General features: G+C 35.0%; 2 protein-coding genes and 1 non-coding gene across 8 annotated transcripts; 1 reads left to right on the top strand and 2 right to left on the bottom strand.

The window, feature by feature from the left end:
* Nucleotides 1–12,036: 12,036 nt before the first annotated feature.
* On the top strand, nt 12,037–12,999 carry LOC133283745 (heme-binding-like protein At3g10130, chloroplastic). The gene has a single exon (XM_061480656.1). It carries the CDS (start codon nt 12,078–12,080, stop codon nt 12,804–12,806), a length of 729 nt encoding a protein of 242 aa, XP_061336640.1. The 5' UTR covers nt 12,037–12,077; the 3' UTR covers nt 12,807–12,999.
* Nucleotides 13,000–13,137: 138 nt separating this feature from the next.
* LOC133283729 (uncharacterized) lies at nt 13,138–15,556 on the bottom strand. 6 transcript variants are annotated; one of them, XM_061480633.1, is made up of 2 exons: nt 13,733–14,691; nt 13,138–13,614 (listed from the first exon to the last, which is right to left on the bottom strand). In XM_061480633.1, the coding sequence occupies exon 2, from the start codon at nt 13,612–13,614 to the stop codon at nt 13,381–13,383; it is 234 nt and encodes a 77-aa protein (XP_061336617.1). In that variant the 5' UTR covers nt 13,733–14,691; the 3' UTR covers nt 13,138–13,380. The 6 variants fall into 6 exon arrangements, with proteins under 6 accessions (XP_061336617.1, XP_061336618.1, XP_061336619.1 ...); XM_061480634.1 differs by having other exon boundaries at nt 13,752–14,691; XM_061480635.1 differs by lacking the exon at nt 13,733–14,691 and adding an exon at nt 15,421–15,488 and having other exon boundaries at nt 13,139–13,614.
* LOC133283765 (small nucleolar RNA snoR27) lies at nt 14,800–14,889 on the bottom strand. Its single transcript, XR_009747827.1, has one exon. It is a non-coding gene; the product is annotated as a small nucleolar RNA snoR27 (small nucleolar RNA).
* Nucleotides 15,557–15,560: the final 4 nt, after the last annotated feature.

Here is a 15,560-nt window from a genome sequence, read left to right as displayed (position 1 = left end):
AGAGTTCTTTTTTATAGAAAAGTTGGTGACTTTTTGTTGCAACGGTTGGATTTTGAATGAGAGGGGTTTGGATTTTATTTTATTTTATTTGATTTTTATTGGTTTTTAGTGAAATGTGAGCTGTAAATATTGTAAAATGAAATAGGAAAGAGAGTTTCAGAGTTTTTTGAAATTTCAAAATTTGAAAACACCAGCTGGATACTACTGTTTTTGTGGACCCTTTGCTTTATTTAGAGGGAAAATGGGTCATACTCTCTCTCTCTCTCTAAGGATGGAAAGTGAGTGGCTGGCATTAATTTAGTAAAAACTGAAACAGAAGAGTTTTTATTGAAATTTAAAACTTCTGATTTCTCATAAAACTTTAAAAGTTAGTTAATTTATAAGTGTAATTTTTTAAAAAAGGAAGTAAAAAAAGTTATAATCACATGTCTCTTTCTCTACATATAAGCATACTTATTCAAACTAATGGAGCCTTATGTTTGAATTTAAATTTTGTTCAACGTTGGTTGAAAAGGATGTAGGAATAATGCAATGAAATTCAAACTATTTTTTCTTATATAATAAATTTAAGACCTCACTATTTAAGATAAAATAATTTCTGTACGTTATTTTTTATTAGTAACTTTCTTGTAATAAATCTTATTTTATTATTTTATTATTATTAAATTAATATTCATGTCATGTACAATATAGTATAATATATGATGAATATATAGTTAATAATAAAAGTTAATAACTTAAAAAAATAATTATTCAGAAAATATAATTAATTTCATGATTTATGTCATAGGATATTTGAAATTAGAATTTACATGCAATTAAGTTAATTTATATCAATTCAGAGGAAGGGGGTTGATTTGTTTCCTTAGCTTTCAAGATATACTTTATCAATTTTTTATATTTATATTTGTTTATTAGGCAAAAGCACCCATCTAAGAATATTTGTTAAAAGTTATACTCACTTAAAACACATTTGAAATGTTTCATTGAACTAAGGCACTCAATGACATAGGTGAACTTGACACATTCAGTCTCGTCAGAAACCGTTACGTGACTGAGTGACATGTCACATAATGGTATGTCCCTTCATTCATATGTACAATTATACACTTAAAACACGATTTTTCTGTCAACTTCGACGCATATATGTGAATGAAGACAAAATAGTATAATAGTATTTCACGATACAATTGTTTACGATATAGAAAGTTAGAAACTAGACAAACACTAAAATGTGTGATTAAAAAATTTCAACATGCAGCCAGTGGCGTTAGAGGTGTTGACACGCAGTGGCAAACCTAGAAAATTATATGAAGAGGGGTGAAAATTTTAACAAATTCAACTTATAAAATTTTAAATAAAATATAATTTAACAAGTATACTAAATTGGATGAATTTAACATAGATTATTTGGCTTTTTTTTTATCTCTGTAGCCTTTTTGTAATAATTAATTACCAAATTGACCCTATTTATAAACTATTTCAAAAATTTAATCTCTCCAAAAAACATAACATTAATCTGCCCCTGTTTGACCCTTGACCATGAAGCCTACCCGGGTACACCCCTACCTACCCGGGTATATTTTGAAATTTTTTACTTACCCAGATACACCCCTTCCTACCCGGGTATATTTCTTAAATCTGAAAAAATGTTTGAATTATTTACCCGGGTACAGAGGGGTGTACCCGGGTAAATAACAAAAGCTAGTCATGAATGGTACATATTTGTATTTGATCATGTGTGATATCTGTCTCCTCATAGTAAGCGTGAATAGTACTACCCAGTAGAAGAGAAGTATTGGCCAGAACACTGGAACATCAAACGCACTAAAGAAAGTCATCACAAATGCAATGCAAAATGCCTTTGTGATAGAGTACCTGCACATAAAGGAAAATTAAGCACAGCTTCAGTAAAAGCAACCGTCTGCATGTCAAAACAATTTTAAAGGTGTTCTCATAGCGAACTTATATGGATTGAGCAACGAAGTTCTGAGATTTTGTTATTTACCCGGGTACACTCCTCTGTACCCGGGTAAATAATTCAAACATTTTTTCAGATTCAAGAAATATACCCGGGTAGGAAGGGGTGTACCCGGGTAGGTAAAAAATTTCAAAATATACCCGGGTAGGTAGGGGTGTACCCGGGTAAGCTTCATGGTCAACGGTCAAACAGGGGCAGATTGGTGTTATGTTTTTTGGAGAGGTTAAATTTTTGAAATAGTTTATAAATAGGGTCAATTTGGTAATTAATTATTAAAAAAAGGCTATAATGGTCAAAAAGCCTAGATTATTTCATTGACATGTGCCATGTCAACAATGAAAAGTAGGAGAATCACAGCCTTAAACGAAAAAGCATGTACAACGATCTCAAGAGATGCACCCATTAAATAATTTTAATAACAAATATAATCACATAACTAAAATAAATCCAAAAAGAGGGGGAAGCTGGTATAACCCAAATTAGGCAAGCACCTAAAACTAACATCATAAAGTTCCATAATGCCCACAACACCACAGACCCATCAACTTCAATTATCAAGCACCATAAAGCTAAACAAATAAATTCCAAAAATTATTGCAAACTATAATTATTTTATACCCATTTTTTTTCTTTCACTTTCTGTTGGTTTTTGAGCATTCGAACAGCATGAAACTACAAAAAGATCACAACTTTAGAAGAGAAAGTGAAAATACTCACAACAGGAAAATGGGTATCAAGCTTCTTTCTCATGCTAACAGATTTTGGGTATCAAATGAAGCAAAAGAAAGAGACTCGGAAAGTGAAATCGAAAGCTTTGAACAAAAACACTGTACCGATCATCAACAAGGTGAAATCAATTCAACTCATTTCAGATCCAAACGACACACAATGCTAATTTTGTTAAAGTAACCCACCAGTTATGAAAAATAAAATATACTATGTATTTTTTTGGGGATGTAGACATTTTTTTTCAGATTTTAGAGAGGGCGGCCGCCCATGCACGCCTCGCATGTAGGTCCGCCTTGGCCACTGGTGGCGTCGAGCTGCGTGATAGATCTAGTGGCGTCATATGTGGTGACTGGAATTAGTTGATTGGCTGACATGTCACTAGGTCACTTAATGGTTTCTGATGGGACTAAATCCGTCAAGTCCACCTATGTCATTGATTTCCTTAGTCTGGTAAAATGTTTCAAATGTGCTTTAACTAGGTATAAATTTTAACAAATATTCTTAGATGGGTGCTTTTGCCTTGTTTATTAGCTTCAATATACCTTGTAAATGTGCCTTTCATTTTTATATTTAGTGACTACTTTAGGCTATTGTTGGGCATATGAAGATGTTTCTCTCCCTTTTCTGCTTGTGGTGCAATTTTTCTATCACAGGTGAGAATATAATTAAGCATATGATTGATTTCAAAAGTTTTGTTTTCTTAATATTCATCAAGGCCTGTAGCATATTGCTCGCAGGAAAAAAAATCATCGAGCAACTTTTAAAATATATTATTTAAATAATACAAAAGTTAAATATTTTACTAAAATAATATAATAAGACATGTATGGATGTGTGCATTCAAGTCACCTAGAGGGAAAATGGGGTGATTGACCCTTTTGCCCCTTATTAAATTAAAAATTACAATTTTCCCCTGACCCAAAACTTTACATCAACATGTCCCTATTTGATCATTGATTGGATAATGTAACCAATTACTGAGTAAACAAAATCGATTAAGTATCAGATTTTAACGTAATTGATTACAAAAATTGTGTAATCAATTACAAAAATGTAATTTTGACCGTTGACCTATTATTTAATCGATTACAACAACGGCGTAAACGATAAATAATGACAGGGTTGTTTTTTAATAAAAAAACCTCCATTTGGCCGAAGGGGGTTATAAATGATAGTGTGATGACCACCCCAAACCCTAAGAGAGAGAAAAGAATCTCAATTGATTTGAAATTGTTAAAAATGAAAGGTACAAGAGAGTTTTTGTTAATACAACTCTTATATACTAAGCTTCTACATTCGCAAATATCGAATTTGACACAACTAACTCAGCTAACCTACTAACTAATTAGATAATTAATAAATATAAACACATGAAAAAACTATAGTAACTTGAGAGAACTTGAGAGCTGAAATAAACTGTAACACCCTTCTCAAGTTGGGAGGCAGAGGTTTCGAAGACCCAACTTGCCATCAAGTTTTTGAATGAACCTGATGACAAGTTTTTCATGAAGAGGTCTACCAACTGAGTAGCGCAAGCTATAGGAAGTAGATGAATGAGGCCATCACTGATTTTCTTTCTTATCAAACTGGGGTTGTTCTTTGGTGAATAAAATAAACTATTCCCAGGCGTTCCCTTTAAGTACCGAATGACATATACTACGATTTTCATATGTAAGTCAGTGAGATTAGATATATACTGACTTAATTATTGTACTGCATACCAAATTTCTGGTCTAATAGTTTTCAAATAGAGAAGCCTCCTTACGAGTCTCCGATAACTAGCCATATCATCATAAGGCTCTCTTTTATCTCGTTCTAACTTCACTCCAAGCTCCAAAAGAGTTGAGCTAGGCTTGGATCCCAACACACCTCTATCAGATATAACTTTAAGTGCATACTTGCATTGATTTACCATCAACCCTTCTTGTAATCGAATGATTTCCAAACCCAGAAAAGTTGATATTTCTTAGGTCTTTGATTTTAAAATATGAACCAAGCATCTTCTTAATATAATATATCTTAGCTTTGTTATTACCCACAAGGACTATATTATCAACATATATCAATAATATTGTGAATAAGTTTCCTTCAGGTTTGACAAGTAAGGAGTGATCAGTTTGTGATTGTTTGTATCCAATTGACATAAAAAATGAACAAAGACGTGAATACCATTGTATGCTCGCTTGTTTAAGACCGTATATCAATTTTTGTAGCTTGCAAACCAGATTGGGCTGAGGGAGCTTTACAGCAAGTGATGGTACTATGTACACCTTTTCCTTCAATTCTCCATATAGAAATGCATTATTAACGTCAAGTTGTTCTAGATACCAGCCCCTCGCAAAAGCAAATATGAGTAATATTCTAATGGAAGCAACTTTGGCAATCAATGAGAAAGTATCAAGGAAATTAACCCCCTCTAGTTGTATACCCCTTAGCAACAAGCCTTGCTTTGTGTCTTTCAATGGTACCGTTAGCCTTGAGCTTTGTTTTAAACACCTATTACAATTGATGGGATGTTTGCCATGAGGAAAAGTAATGAAGCTCCAAGTCTTGTTTTGTTCTAAAGCATCTAATTTAGTTATCATGGCCTTCTCCTAGCATTCAAGATAAAAGACTTCCTTATATTTTGTATTTTTACAGAAAATTAAGGGTAAAACACAAGGAAATGTGGATTTGGGGGCAAGAGTCATAAGATAACATAGAAGACAATGGGTATAGAGTGATAATGTTCATGTTACACTGAAAATCATGAAGATAGGATGTGGTGCATCGCTGACAATAGAGGTGGCAAAATGGGCCAACCCGTCCCGACCAGCCAAAAGCGGGACGGGACGGGTTGACCCGCCGTTTGATGGTGGGTTGGAAACATCAACCCACCCTGTTTTGAGGTGGGTTGGCGGGTCAACCCGCCTAAAAAACAAAAAATAATTATAAATTAATAATAAATTATCTTTTATTAAATTTATAATATTACTTATTTTTATTTCACATTTCCCTTAATTTTTTTCAATCTCAAGCCTAAATATACGCTAATTGTAAGAACCCGCATCGTTAATTAAGTAAATTAATTAATTAATTAATTAAATAAATTAAAATTAATTAATTAATTATGTTAAATTAGGAAATGATTCCATAGTTGACCCTAATAATTATTAAGAGGCTTTAATAATTATGATAAGTGATTAATAATGCTGAAAGCCGCTTTTCGGAAGAAAAATGCAGATACCGATTCTGCTAGTCGGTATAAATGTGTACTGAAAAAGTCTCCCGGAAAATTATTATAAGTGCATGATAATTCCTAGAATAATATATTTGACTTGTAAAACGAGTTTCAAGTTAAAATAATGAGAACTGGTGCCAGAAACTGGTACTGGCTATGAAAAGCGCGTACCAGAAAGGTGCTCCGAAAAATATAAGAAAAATATGATAATTCTTGTAAAATTGAGTAGGTTAAGAATCTTGAGTTTGGGATTAAAATGCTAAACGTAGCAATTAAAGTTAATACTGTGTGTTTATTGGTTAATTGGCTATAAATACCCTTATGATTGGCACAAAACCCTAGAAACCAGATTTTTCCTACGTGGGTTTTGTGGAGGCTGACCAGAAACACTGCCCTTGGCTTTCTTCTTCTATTCTTGAGGTTCAAGGCCATTTCCTTCTTGATTCTTCACATTTTCTCTTGTAAACACTTGAGTGAGTGTCTTGTGAGTGTGAAGGGTGATCTTGGGGGGAGTGTTCAGCCACTGTGGTGAGCAGTTTTGAGGCTGACCTTGGTTGGTTGGATGTGGGAGCTTTTGTGTTGGCACCTTGTGTTTCATGGAGCCTTTTTGTTGTCCAAAGGATCAACCTTTCACCTCATTTCGTGCACCTTGAGGGACAACACCTTTGCATGTGTTTAGTGAGCTTCAAGAGCACCCTTTTGCTGAGTTTGAGCTTTGGGTGAGTTGTCTAACCTTTGTTCTTGAGTTTTAATGCTTAAAGTTGATGTCTTGGCATGTTTAATAAGTTAAGCGAGTAAGTGATCTGAGTATGAACTTAAAACAGGGTAAAGATGCATGCTTTAGCGGTTTGAGTGTTAAAAATGGAACCTTGAAGGGATATCTTCGCGAAATGCAGAAACTGCATTCCGTCGCGAAATATCCAGATATTTGCCCGTGAAATATCCGGATATGGATATCCGGATATGGGGATCTGGATATCCGGATATTTCCAGAGAGATATCCGGATATGTCCCCGAGGAATATCCGGATATTCTGGGATTTCGAAGAACAGTAGCTGCACTGTTCATACAGTAGGCTATTGGGGATTTGTGGACCCTAGAGTGATGAAGTTGAACTTCTGTAATTATCAAACTAAGTCAGAATCAAGTCATTAAGGGCTTATGGCTTGTGAGAAGCCTTAAGACGTAAATCGTAAAAGGAAAATGTAGTCTTTATGCTTATGCTTATGAGCTTTGAATGTTGATATGCTTGCTGGTCCTAAATCAGATTGTGATCTGCTGTGTGTTGGACTTGAGCTGTGTGGACTCTTGGCATTGGATAGTGAGCTTGCGATGTAAGCTTTCGTGTCCTCGGTTTAGCCATGTTGTGGTTCCACCATGTCCCATGGGGGTATGGTTATATGCATGCTGTGTTACATGTTTTTGATGTTTTGGAAATGCTGTTGAGCTGTTATATGCTAGTGCCTTTATGATATGCATATGGTGTTCCAGCTATACGGTAAGCCTGAGTATGTGGTACATACAAGATGGTGAGGCTGTGGGTGAGGTGCAAGTGGTGTTCCTTGTACTACGTGTGGGTAATAGACGTATTCCTGCATTTCTCTGGCCAGTAGAATAGTATTGACACACATGGCATGAATATCTATTGCACTGCATAGTTTTGGGAACTGATATTGATATTACTGCTTTTAGAACTTATATTGCACATGTAAGTGAGTTTGGGGTGGAAGATCCTTGAGGACCCATTGACTTACTGAGATTTCTGGTTTAGATATCTCACCCCACGTTTGGGGAATGCTTATTTCAGGTTCAGGTAATGCGGGAGTTGAGACCTCTAGTGGCAGAAGGCCAGAGCTTAGTTGATAGAAGTTGCATGTTTATGCTGCTATGTTTGATGCTGGATCCTATTTACTGTCTTATGCTTTTAGCTTCAGTTTACGGATTATTATGTTGAGACTTGGTTGATGATGTCGTTGATTTGGTGAGCATGGAGATTGTCCATGCTACATAGACTCGTTTATGTCTTATTTTATTTGGAGTGGTAATAATGTATCAGGATGTTGTCCGAATTATGTGTTGTAATTCCGTGACTTAGATACTCACATCTATATCTATATTTTGAGGTATTTCAGTTAGATGTCTTATTGCAATTTACATACAGGCGATATTTGAAAAGAAAAAGCATTTTTGATTAAGGGCAGCTTAATACGATAGTATGATAACATTACCGGGTATACACAGGGTGTTACACTAATATTCAGTCAGATATTTTTTAGAAACTTAATTTTGCCTTTATATATGGATAATCTTTGTCATAAGTAAATTTTTTTTTCTTTATTTTTCTAGAGGAATACTAAAATAAAAAAAAATATATATCACAAAAGCTTAGTGACAAATAAAATACTACCTAATAGTAAAAAAAAAAAACTAACCCGCGGGCCAACCCGACCCGCCACCAACCCATTTTGACCCACTACTAAACGGGGCAGGTTGGTGGGTTGAAAAGTGTAACCCAACCCGCCCCGTTTTGGCGGGTTGACCCGTCGGGTTCAATCCATATTGCCACCTACAGCTGACAATGAGAGCGATGAGGAGGAGATGAGGTTGTTGTGTCTATGTCATTATTGAGAGGTTTAAAAGTGTGGTTGGAAGTATCAACATGTAGTGTTTGGTTGGAGGTTGTGTTTGGGCTTACAGACATAGGTTGTGGTGATGGCAAGTTTGGATAAAAGGGATCAAGATCATCAAGGGGAGATATAGGTATGTTGGGTTTGACAATGACATCTTAGGCTGCACTATTGTGGTTAGTAGAAAATGGGAAGCAAGTTTCATAAAAGATAATATTGTGTGTAATAAAAATATGATGAGAAGACAAATCAAAAAGAAAGTACCCTTTGGTTCTCATTTTATAGCCCAGAAAAATACACTTGCGTGCTAGTGGGGAGAATTTGGTACGTGCAACAAGAATTGCTTTAGCATAACAAAGACAACCAAAAACTTTTAGATGTGCAAATGTGGGAGGTGTACCATGAAGGACTTTGAATAGGGTTCTACAATGAAGAACTGATGTGCTAACCCTGTTGATTAGGTGGATCGCATGCAATATGCAAAAAGACCATAACTTGAGAAAAACCTTGGCTTGGAAAATTAATGCTCTTGCAACATTGAGGATATGTTTATATTTCCTTTCTACACACCGTTTTGTTTTGGAGTATAAACATAAAAGGTTTGATGTATAATGCCCTTGCTAGAATAAAATTGTTCCATCATGAATTCAACACCATGGTCACTTCAAATGGTTTTAGCAAAAGCATCAAATTGGTTTTCAACCATAGTAAAAAAAATTCGTAGGTGCAACCTTGTTTCTCCTTTATTTTGCATCAAAACTACCCAAGTGAATTTGGAAAAATCATCCATAAGCGTTAAGAAATATCTCTCTCCATTAACAAAAGTACACGAAAATGGCCCACATATGTATGCATGTATCAATTCGAACGACTTGTAGGAAACATCGGTACTAGAGTAAATACCATTTTTGGTCCCTAACAAAAAACACGGTCCCCACTTTAGTCCCTTACAAAAAATAATTAGTCTCGAGGTCCGTAACAAATTCAAAGTGGACCTATTTAGTTGAAATCGTGGTCCCTCACAAATTCAAAAAGGACCCACATTAGTCCCTTAAAAGGACTAAAATAAATCCGCTTTGAATTTTATAGGAACCGACTGAGTAATTTTTTCTTGTAAGGGACTAAAGTGAAGATCATATTTTTTGTTAGGGACCAAAAATGATATTTTATCCAGGTACTATTATTAAATGACAGTTTACGCTATTTTGCAAAGTGACAATTATCACAAGGCATCTTAGATTTATTACAACTGATAAAATGGAATTTCTTACACATATCAGTCATAACTTAATTCGAAATATGTCCTAGATGATAGTTCCATAACAAAGAACTATCAATTGTAGTGCTAAGTGCACATTTATTCTGAACACTTGCTTCCTTATTTGCTGGTTTTCCTTTGAGCATCATCACAAATAGACCTCTATGTAATTTAGCTGAACTATTCACTTGGCCCGAAGCTATCTATTTGATTGAACACATGCAACCATGAAAGGTGAGCTCACAAGAAATTGATAAAAGTAGCTTTGCAACTGAGATCAAATTCATATGAAATTCAGAAACATATAATGTGTCATTAAGTTGTAAACATCCAAACAAAATTACGATGCATGAATAGTTAGCAACGACTTTGTGATTATTAAGCAACATAATCGCAACTAGTTCACTTTTCTTAAATGAAGAGAAGAATAAACCTACTGAACATATATGATCTGTAGCTTCTGTATCGATTATCCAATGATTAAAATTCTTACAAGAGGAATTGGTATTGAACGTTGCACCATGCTTTGTTTGAGCTTAATATAGAGAATAGTTGTTAGCATCAGTTACACTGTCAATCTTGGATTAACTTATCATTTCAAGGAAATTTTGATACTCTTGTTGAGTGATGGATACTTTGGCAGGTTCTTGAACTTCACATAACATAACTTAACTTAACATAACATAACATCATCTAACGGCTCAGAATGGCCCTTGGGTCAGAATTCCACATAAGTAACCCCGTACTCGATCTTTCCCCTAACAGGTCATCATTTTTCCGACCCGATTCGGATAATGATACCCGGTGACCCGATAGAAACTATACAGAAAGCAAAAGCCCAAAATGGATAACCAGAAACCCTTCCATTGATCCAAACCAAATGGCGTCAATCCATCATCTTCTTCTACCGTGCCACCTCCAAGCTCGAAACTTTCACCCTTCAAATCCATGGAAGACCCAAACCCGAATCAGATTCACAAACCCAAATGCAGTTAAAGCCTCCACCGTCGAATCCCCAACGGCAAAACGACGCGGCAGGAAGAAGAAGGAGAAGCTAGTGTCGTCTCCTTCCGAAACGACAACAACAACAACCCAGGTTCCACAAAACGACACCTCGAAACCCCAAAACGCAACACCACCACCATCTTCCGCTTTCTTTTGCAAGACCTCATGCTCGGACCCGAACTTATTTTTAAATTCCTCCAGTTCTTGAACATAAGTTGATAATTCATTGCGGACGATTAGATGGAGTAGAGCCATCTCATAATATAGGTGGTAGAGTTGAGCGAAGAATCCTTTAACGCCACTTATTTCTTAATCAACTCATATGTGGAGATCCTATTTTCCACGAAGATCAGCAGTGAAATAGGGTTTGAGCTTGTCATGGTCTATTTTCTGATCGTTATAAAAGGAAGTAAAGGTGTGTAGAGTGAGAAAAAGAGATAGACGAAGGAGAGGAGAGACACTTGATAAAAAAATATAGATGTAAGTCCCACATTGAAAAGATATAAGTTTTGTATTTAAAAGGATAAATATTTTTTTCAATATATATATATATATGAGAAAAATATTTTTTATTTTAAATGAGATAAAATTACGTTATTTTAAGAGAGACAGACACAAGAAATTATTTTTATTTAAAATTTAAATTAAAAAAATCACACACTTTCTCTCCCATGATTTTCATTTCTTATGTTTATCTTTTTCCTAAAATGATATAACTTATGTCATTTAAAATAACAAACATCAAACCCTATATATATATAAGTAGGATATTCTTATACCGGTATATATATATATATATATTTTTTTTTTCTAAAATTTCTTAAAAAAAGAAGAGTTAAAAAATATATGAGAAAGTAGATTATTTCATCTCAAATATTATATTAAATTTTGTATACAGTTTGAAGATAAATAATTAAAAAAATAATAATTAGTGGATGCATGGTTTCTCTTTATTTTTCCATTAAAAATTAATCCTTACAATATTTTAATTATGTTATTTAAAACAAATTATAAATAAACTAATTCAAATTCAGGTTATAAAAAGAAAAACGAAAAAAAGAAAGACAAACACTATAACAGAAAAAGCAGTAAAAAAGATCGTGGAAGAATGGTGTCCACAAATGCATGGCGGCATGGCAGAATCAGCACCATTCATTTCCTGTGCAAGATTCCAAAGTTGTTAACGCCTTCTCAAAGAAACACAGAGACATGTCACCTTTGAGGATAATCAAGAATACAAACGCTTCCATCACTCCCATGTCTTTATATATAGCATTGAAAGCCACTTCAACATCTCATCCAAATCGCTTACTACTAACTCTTAAATCTCATCCTAACCTTTTCCATTCTCAATCCGTGATGGGCATGGTATTTGGAAAGATTGGTGTTGAGACACCGAAATTTGAAGTGATCAAATCCACACATGAATATGAAATCCGCAAGTATGCACCATCTGTGGTGGCTGAAGTCACATATGAACCATCACAGTTCAAGGGTAACAAAGATGGTGGTTTCATGGTTTTGGCCAATTATATTGGCGCTTTAGGGAACCCCCAGAACACCAAGCCTGAAAAGATTGCCATGACTGCGCCAGTTATAACGAAGGACACAAGTGTTTCTGGTGAAAAGGTTGCTATGACAGCCCCAGTTGTGACAAAGGGTGGTGGTGGTGATGGTGAAGAAGGGAAGAATAAGATGGTGACTATGCAGTTCATTTTGCCAGCCATGTATGGTAAAGCTGAGGAGGCTCCTAAGCCCATTGATGAGAGGGTTGTGATCAGAGAAGAGGGTGAGAGGAAATATGGGGTGGTGAAGTTTGGAGGAGTGGCAACAGAGGAAGTGGTGAGGGATAAGGTTGAGAGGCTAAGGATTAGTTTGGAGAGTGATGGGTTTAAGGTTATTGGAGATTTCTTGTTGGCTAGGTACAACCCACCTTGGACAGTACCTGCTTTCAGGACTAATGAGGTTATGATACCAGTTGAATGAACATGGTGGATGTTGTTTGAAGTTATAGATTTCAGTAACTTTCTGTTTGTTGGGTTCCTTTTCTTCTTCTTGATGTTAATGTTAAGAACTTTAGACCATGTTGTAGATTTTGTCGACTGTTATTTTATTCAATTACACACAACATAATGGCAAATGAATGTTTTGATATGCCAGGTTTTTTTCTTGACTGTCTATGTTTGGTTGGTACCATTCCAGTTATCATATCTTAGTCTTACCACTTCATTCATTGCAGAACTCAGTTTTTCTGGAGTACAAATTCTAGTGACTTATATTTCAATTGACACGAATAAGCTGCTAATGGTTAATATATTTTACAATCCATGTTCCATAGTTACTAATGTCTCACAAGCTAATAAACCAAAATAAATTACAAATTCAAAGGGAATTGAGAATGATAATCAAGGTACATTCAATCCTGATACAGCTGATGAATTTGCATATTATACCTCAATTGAATTTTACAAGATTGTCAACTATTCAGGAAGCTTAAAACACAAAATTTACATATTATACACACAAAAGAGTTTACAACTTCAATGTCGTTACATTCAAGTTATCCACTGAACAGTTTCACTATAATAGTGATCATATTGAGAAGTATAAGGGGAAGTCTCAAGAATTGACAGGCATATATGAGTCCTATCACTTGCCCTTTAAGCGAATTCCTCCTAGGTCCTGTCATTTCTGCTAATGTCCATCCTCTTGGAGCAAGGAACCGCTCCTCATTCAATATTGCCAATGCATTTGCAAAGAGCAGAAAAGCTTCTAGCAAAGTCCAGAAACCCATCTTCTGCCAGAAATACAAAAGGTGTGCATCTTAGGACCCAGATAAAAGCTTCACAAATTACAGTCTTTGTCACAGAAGATCAGTTAGAGAAATTCAAATATCAATGTCAATGCACAACCTAAAGATAAACATCTCACAAGCAAATCCTAAGGTCATTATCGATGGTAGCTAACAGTCTACATGGCTTGAACTGCAAACAAGGTTTTGCCAATGCTTTAGTTCCATTGGATATCGATCAATAAAGCCAAAATCAAACATATCTAAGTAGTGCAATGCATGTCATACTAGCGTATCTTGACTAGGCTTAGCTAGATAAATATCAATATCTAACAATATCTTTATCCCAAACTAATGACAGTCAGCGGCAAATGAATCCAAACGACAAGTTAGAAAAGATTGAGAGAATTAGATGGATATGCAGATGAAAAGCTTAGTGTAACATTGTACACACAATTAACAATTGCATGTAAAATTTTGTGGAGAAAATACAAAGAGATGATGTCAACATGTTCCTTCCCTCTACAATCCTACATGGCCCTTAAATATGAGAGTGCAATGCATCTCATATTTTGCCTATCCTGACTAGACTCCGCTAGATGTGAATGCAAACACAAACTAGTATAACAGACTACAGTTCTATACAAACAATTGAATGTAAAATATTAGAGAGAATAGAAGGACATCCATAAATACTCCTACATCGAAACCAACCTTCAAACACTATATAGTAAATTACTTGCTAACATATACTCATTTTACAAAGAACTTAGAAAAGTCTGACCAAATGCAAGCTGTTATTCTTGGGCATCACAACTTCCCAATCTGGTTGGAGCAACAATTACAGTGGCTTTAAAAATATCCATTCTTTAGAAACAAACCACACTATGAGATGGCCAGAAGGGGGGGGGGGGGGGGGCTAGATTATTACCTCATATCACAAACAGAGTGCACAAATACATAAAAAACCAAATCATGGTGAACAATAAGGAGCCCAGACAACAGAACTTCAAGCTCTATATGGGCAAAGATTTTAGGATAACGAATTTTGTCTCTTCTTCAAACTTAAAATGACCGCAAAGCACATGATTCTTACTATGCGATGGTACAGGATACTCCATGCCACAAAATCACCGCAAAAAAGCTGCATGACATTGCTGATTAACAATTATATACAGCAAGATAACAAAGAGATCTCAGTAAGTTCTGGTTATCTTCAATTCCTATAGGAAGTTACAGATAGATAACGCAGTTTCTCAGTAACATCACTGATCCAAAAATCTAACCATGTAAGAATAAAAAGTTCATTTTTTTTTGTGTGAACGATTTACAAGGCTTATTTTTTAGAATATAGCATGTAAAACAGATCAAGGAACAAGCATCTCAGACCAGTCAATTCACATAAGGTTCTTCACTGACACTAAACAATGTGGCTTACAAAATTTTCGTTTTCTCAGAAGCAAATCAGTGAACTACAGTCAGAGGTTCTTAACACTCAGAACACCAATAGCACAACCCGAACTCAACATGCACAAAACCATATAAAATTGTAAATTTCCCCAAAATACCAACTCATAAGAACAACAGTACGGACATAATATCAGTTAAAACGAATTTTATCCAAAACCACAAAACTAAAATCACCCAAATAAAAAAAAAAACAAAAAAACGATGTCAACGGGTTGCAAACTTGCTATGCTCACTGAGACAAAAAAAATTAACAGAAAGGTTGAATTTTTCACTAACTTCCTCTAACAGAAGTTTAATCATAAATAAAAACCAAACCAAAAAACGAGATGAGTTTCTCACCTGTTAGAAAGAAAAAGTAAAAAGGAAGATGGAACCTACGAAGTCTCAAAACTAGAAACTGAAAAAACCCACTCTCTTAAGAAAGAAATTTCGAGAAAGATCATCCTAGGATTCTGCGAAAACATAACTTAACACAACAT

Source organism: Gastrolobium bilobum, unplaced genomic scaffold (genome assembly GCF_033153095.1).
Source record: "Gastrolobium bilobum isolate Gb01-03AN ecotype WA unplaced genomic scaffold, APGP_CSIRO_Gbil_v1 utg1608, whole genome shotgun sequence".
NCBI classification, from domain to species: Eukaryota; Viridiplantae; Streptophyta; class Magnoliopsida; order Fabales; family Fabaceae; genus Gastrolobium; species Gastrolobium bilobum.
The sequence above is the reverse complement of the archived record's forward strand: the minus strand, read 5'-3'. Positions and strand labels throughout refer to the sequence as shown.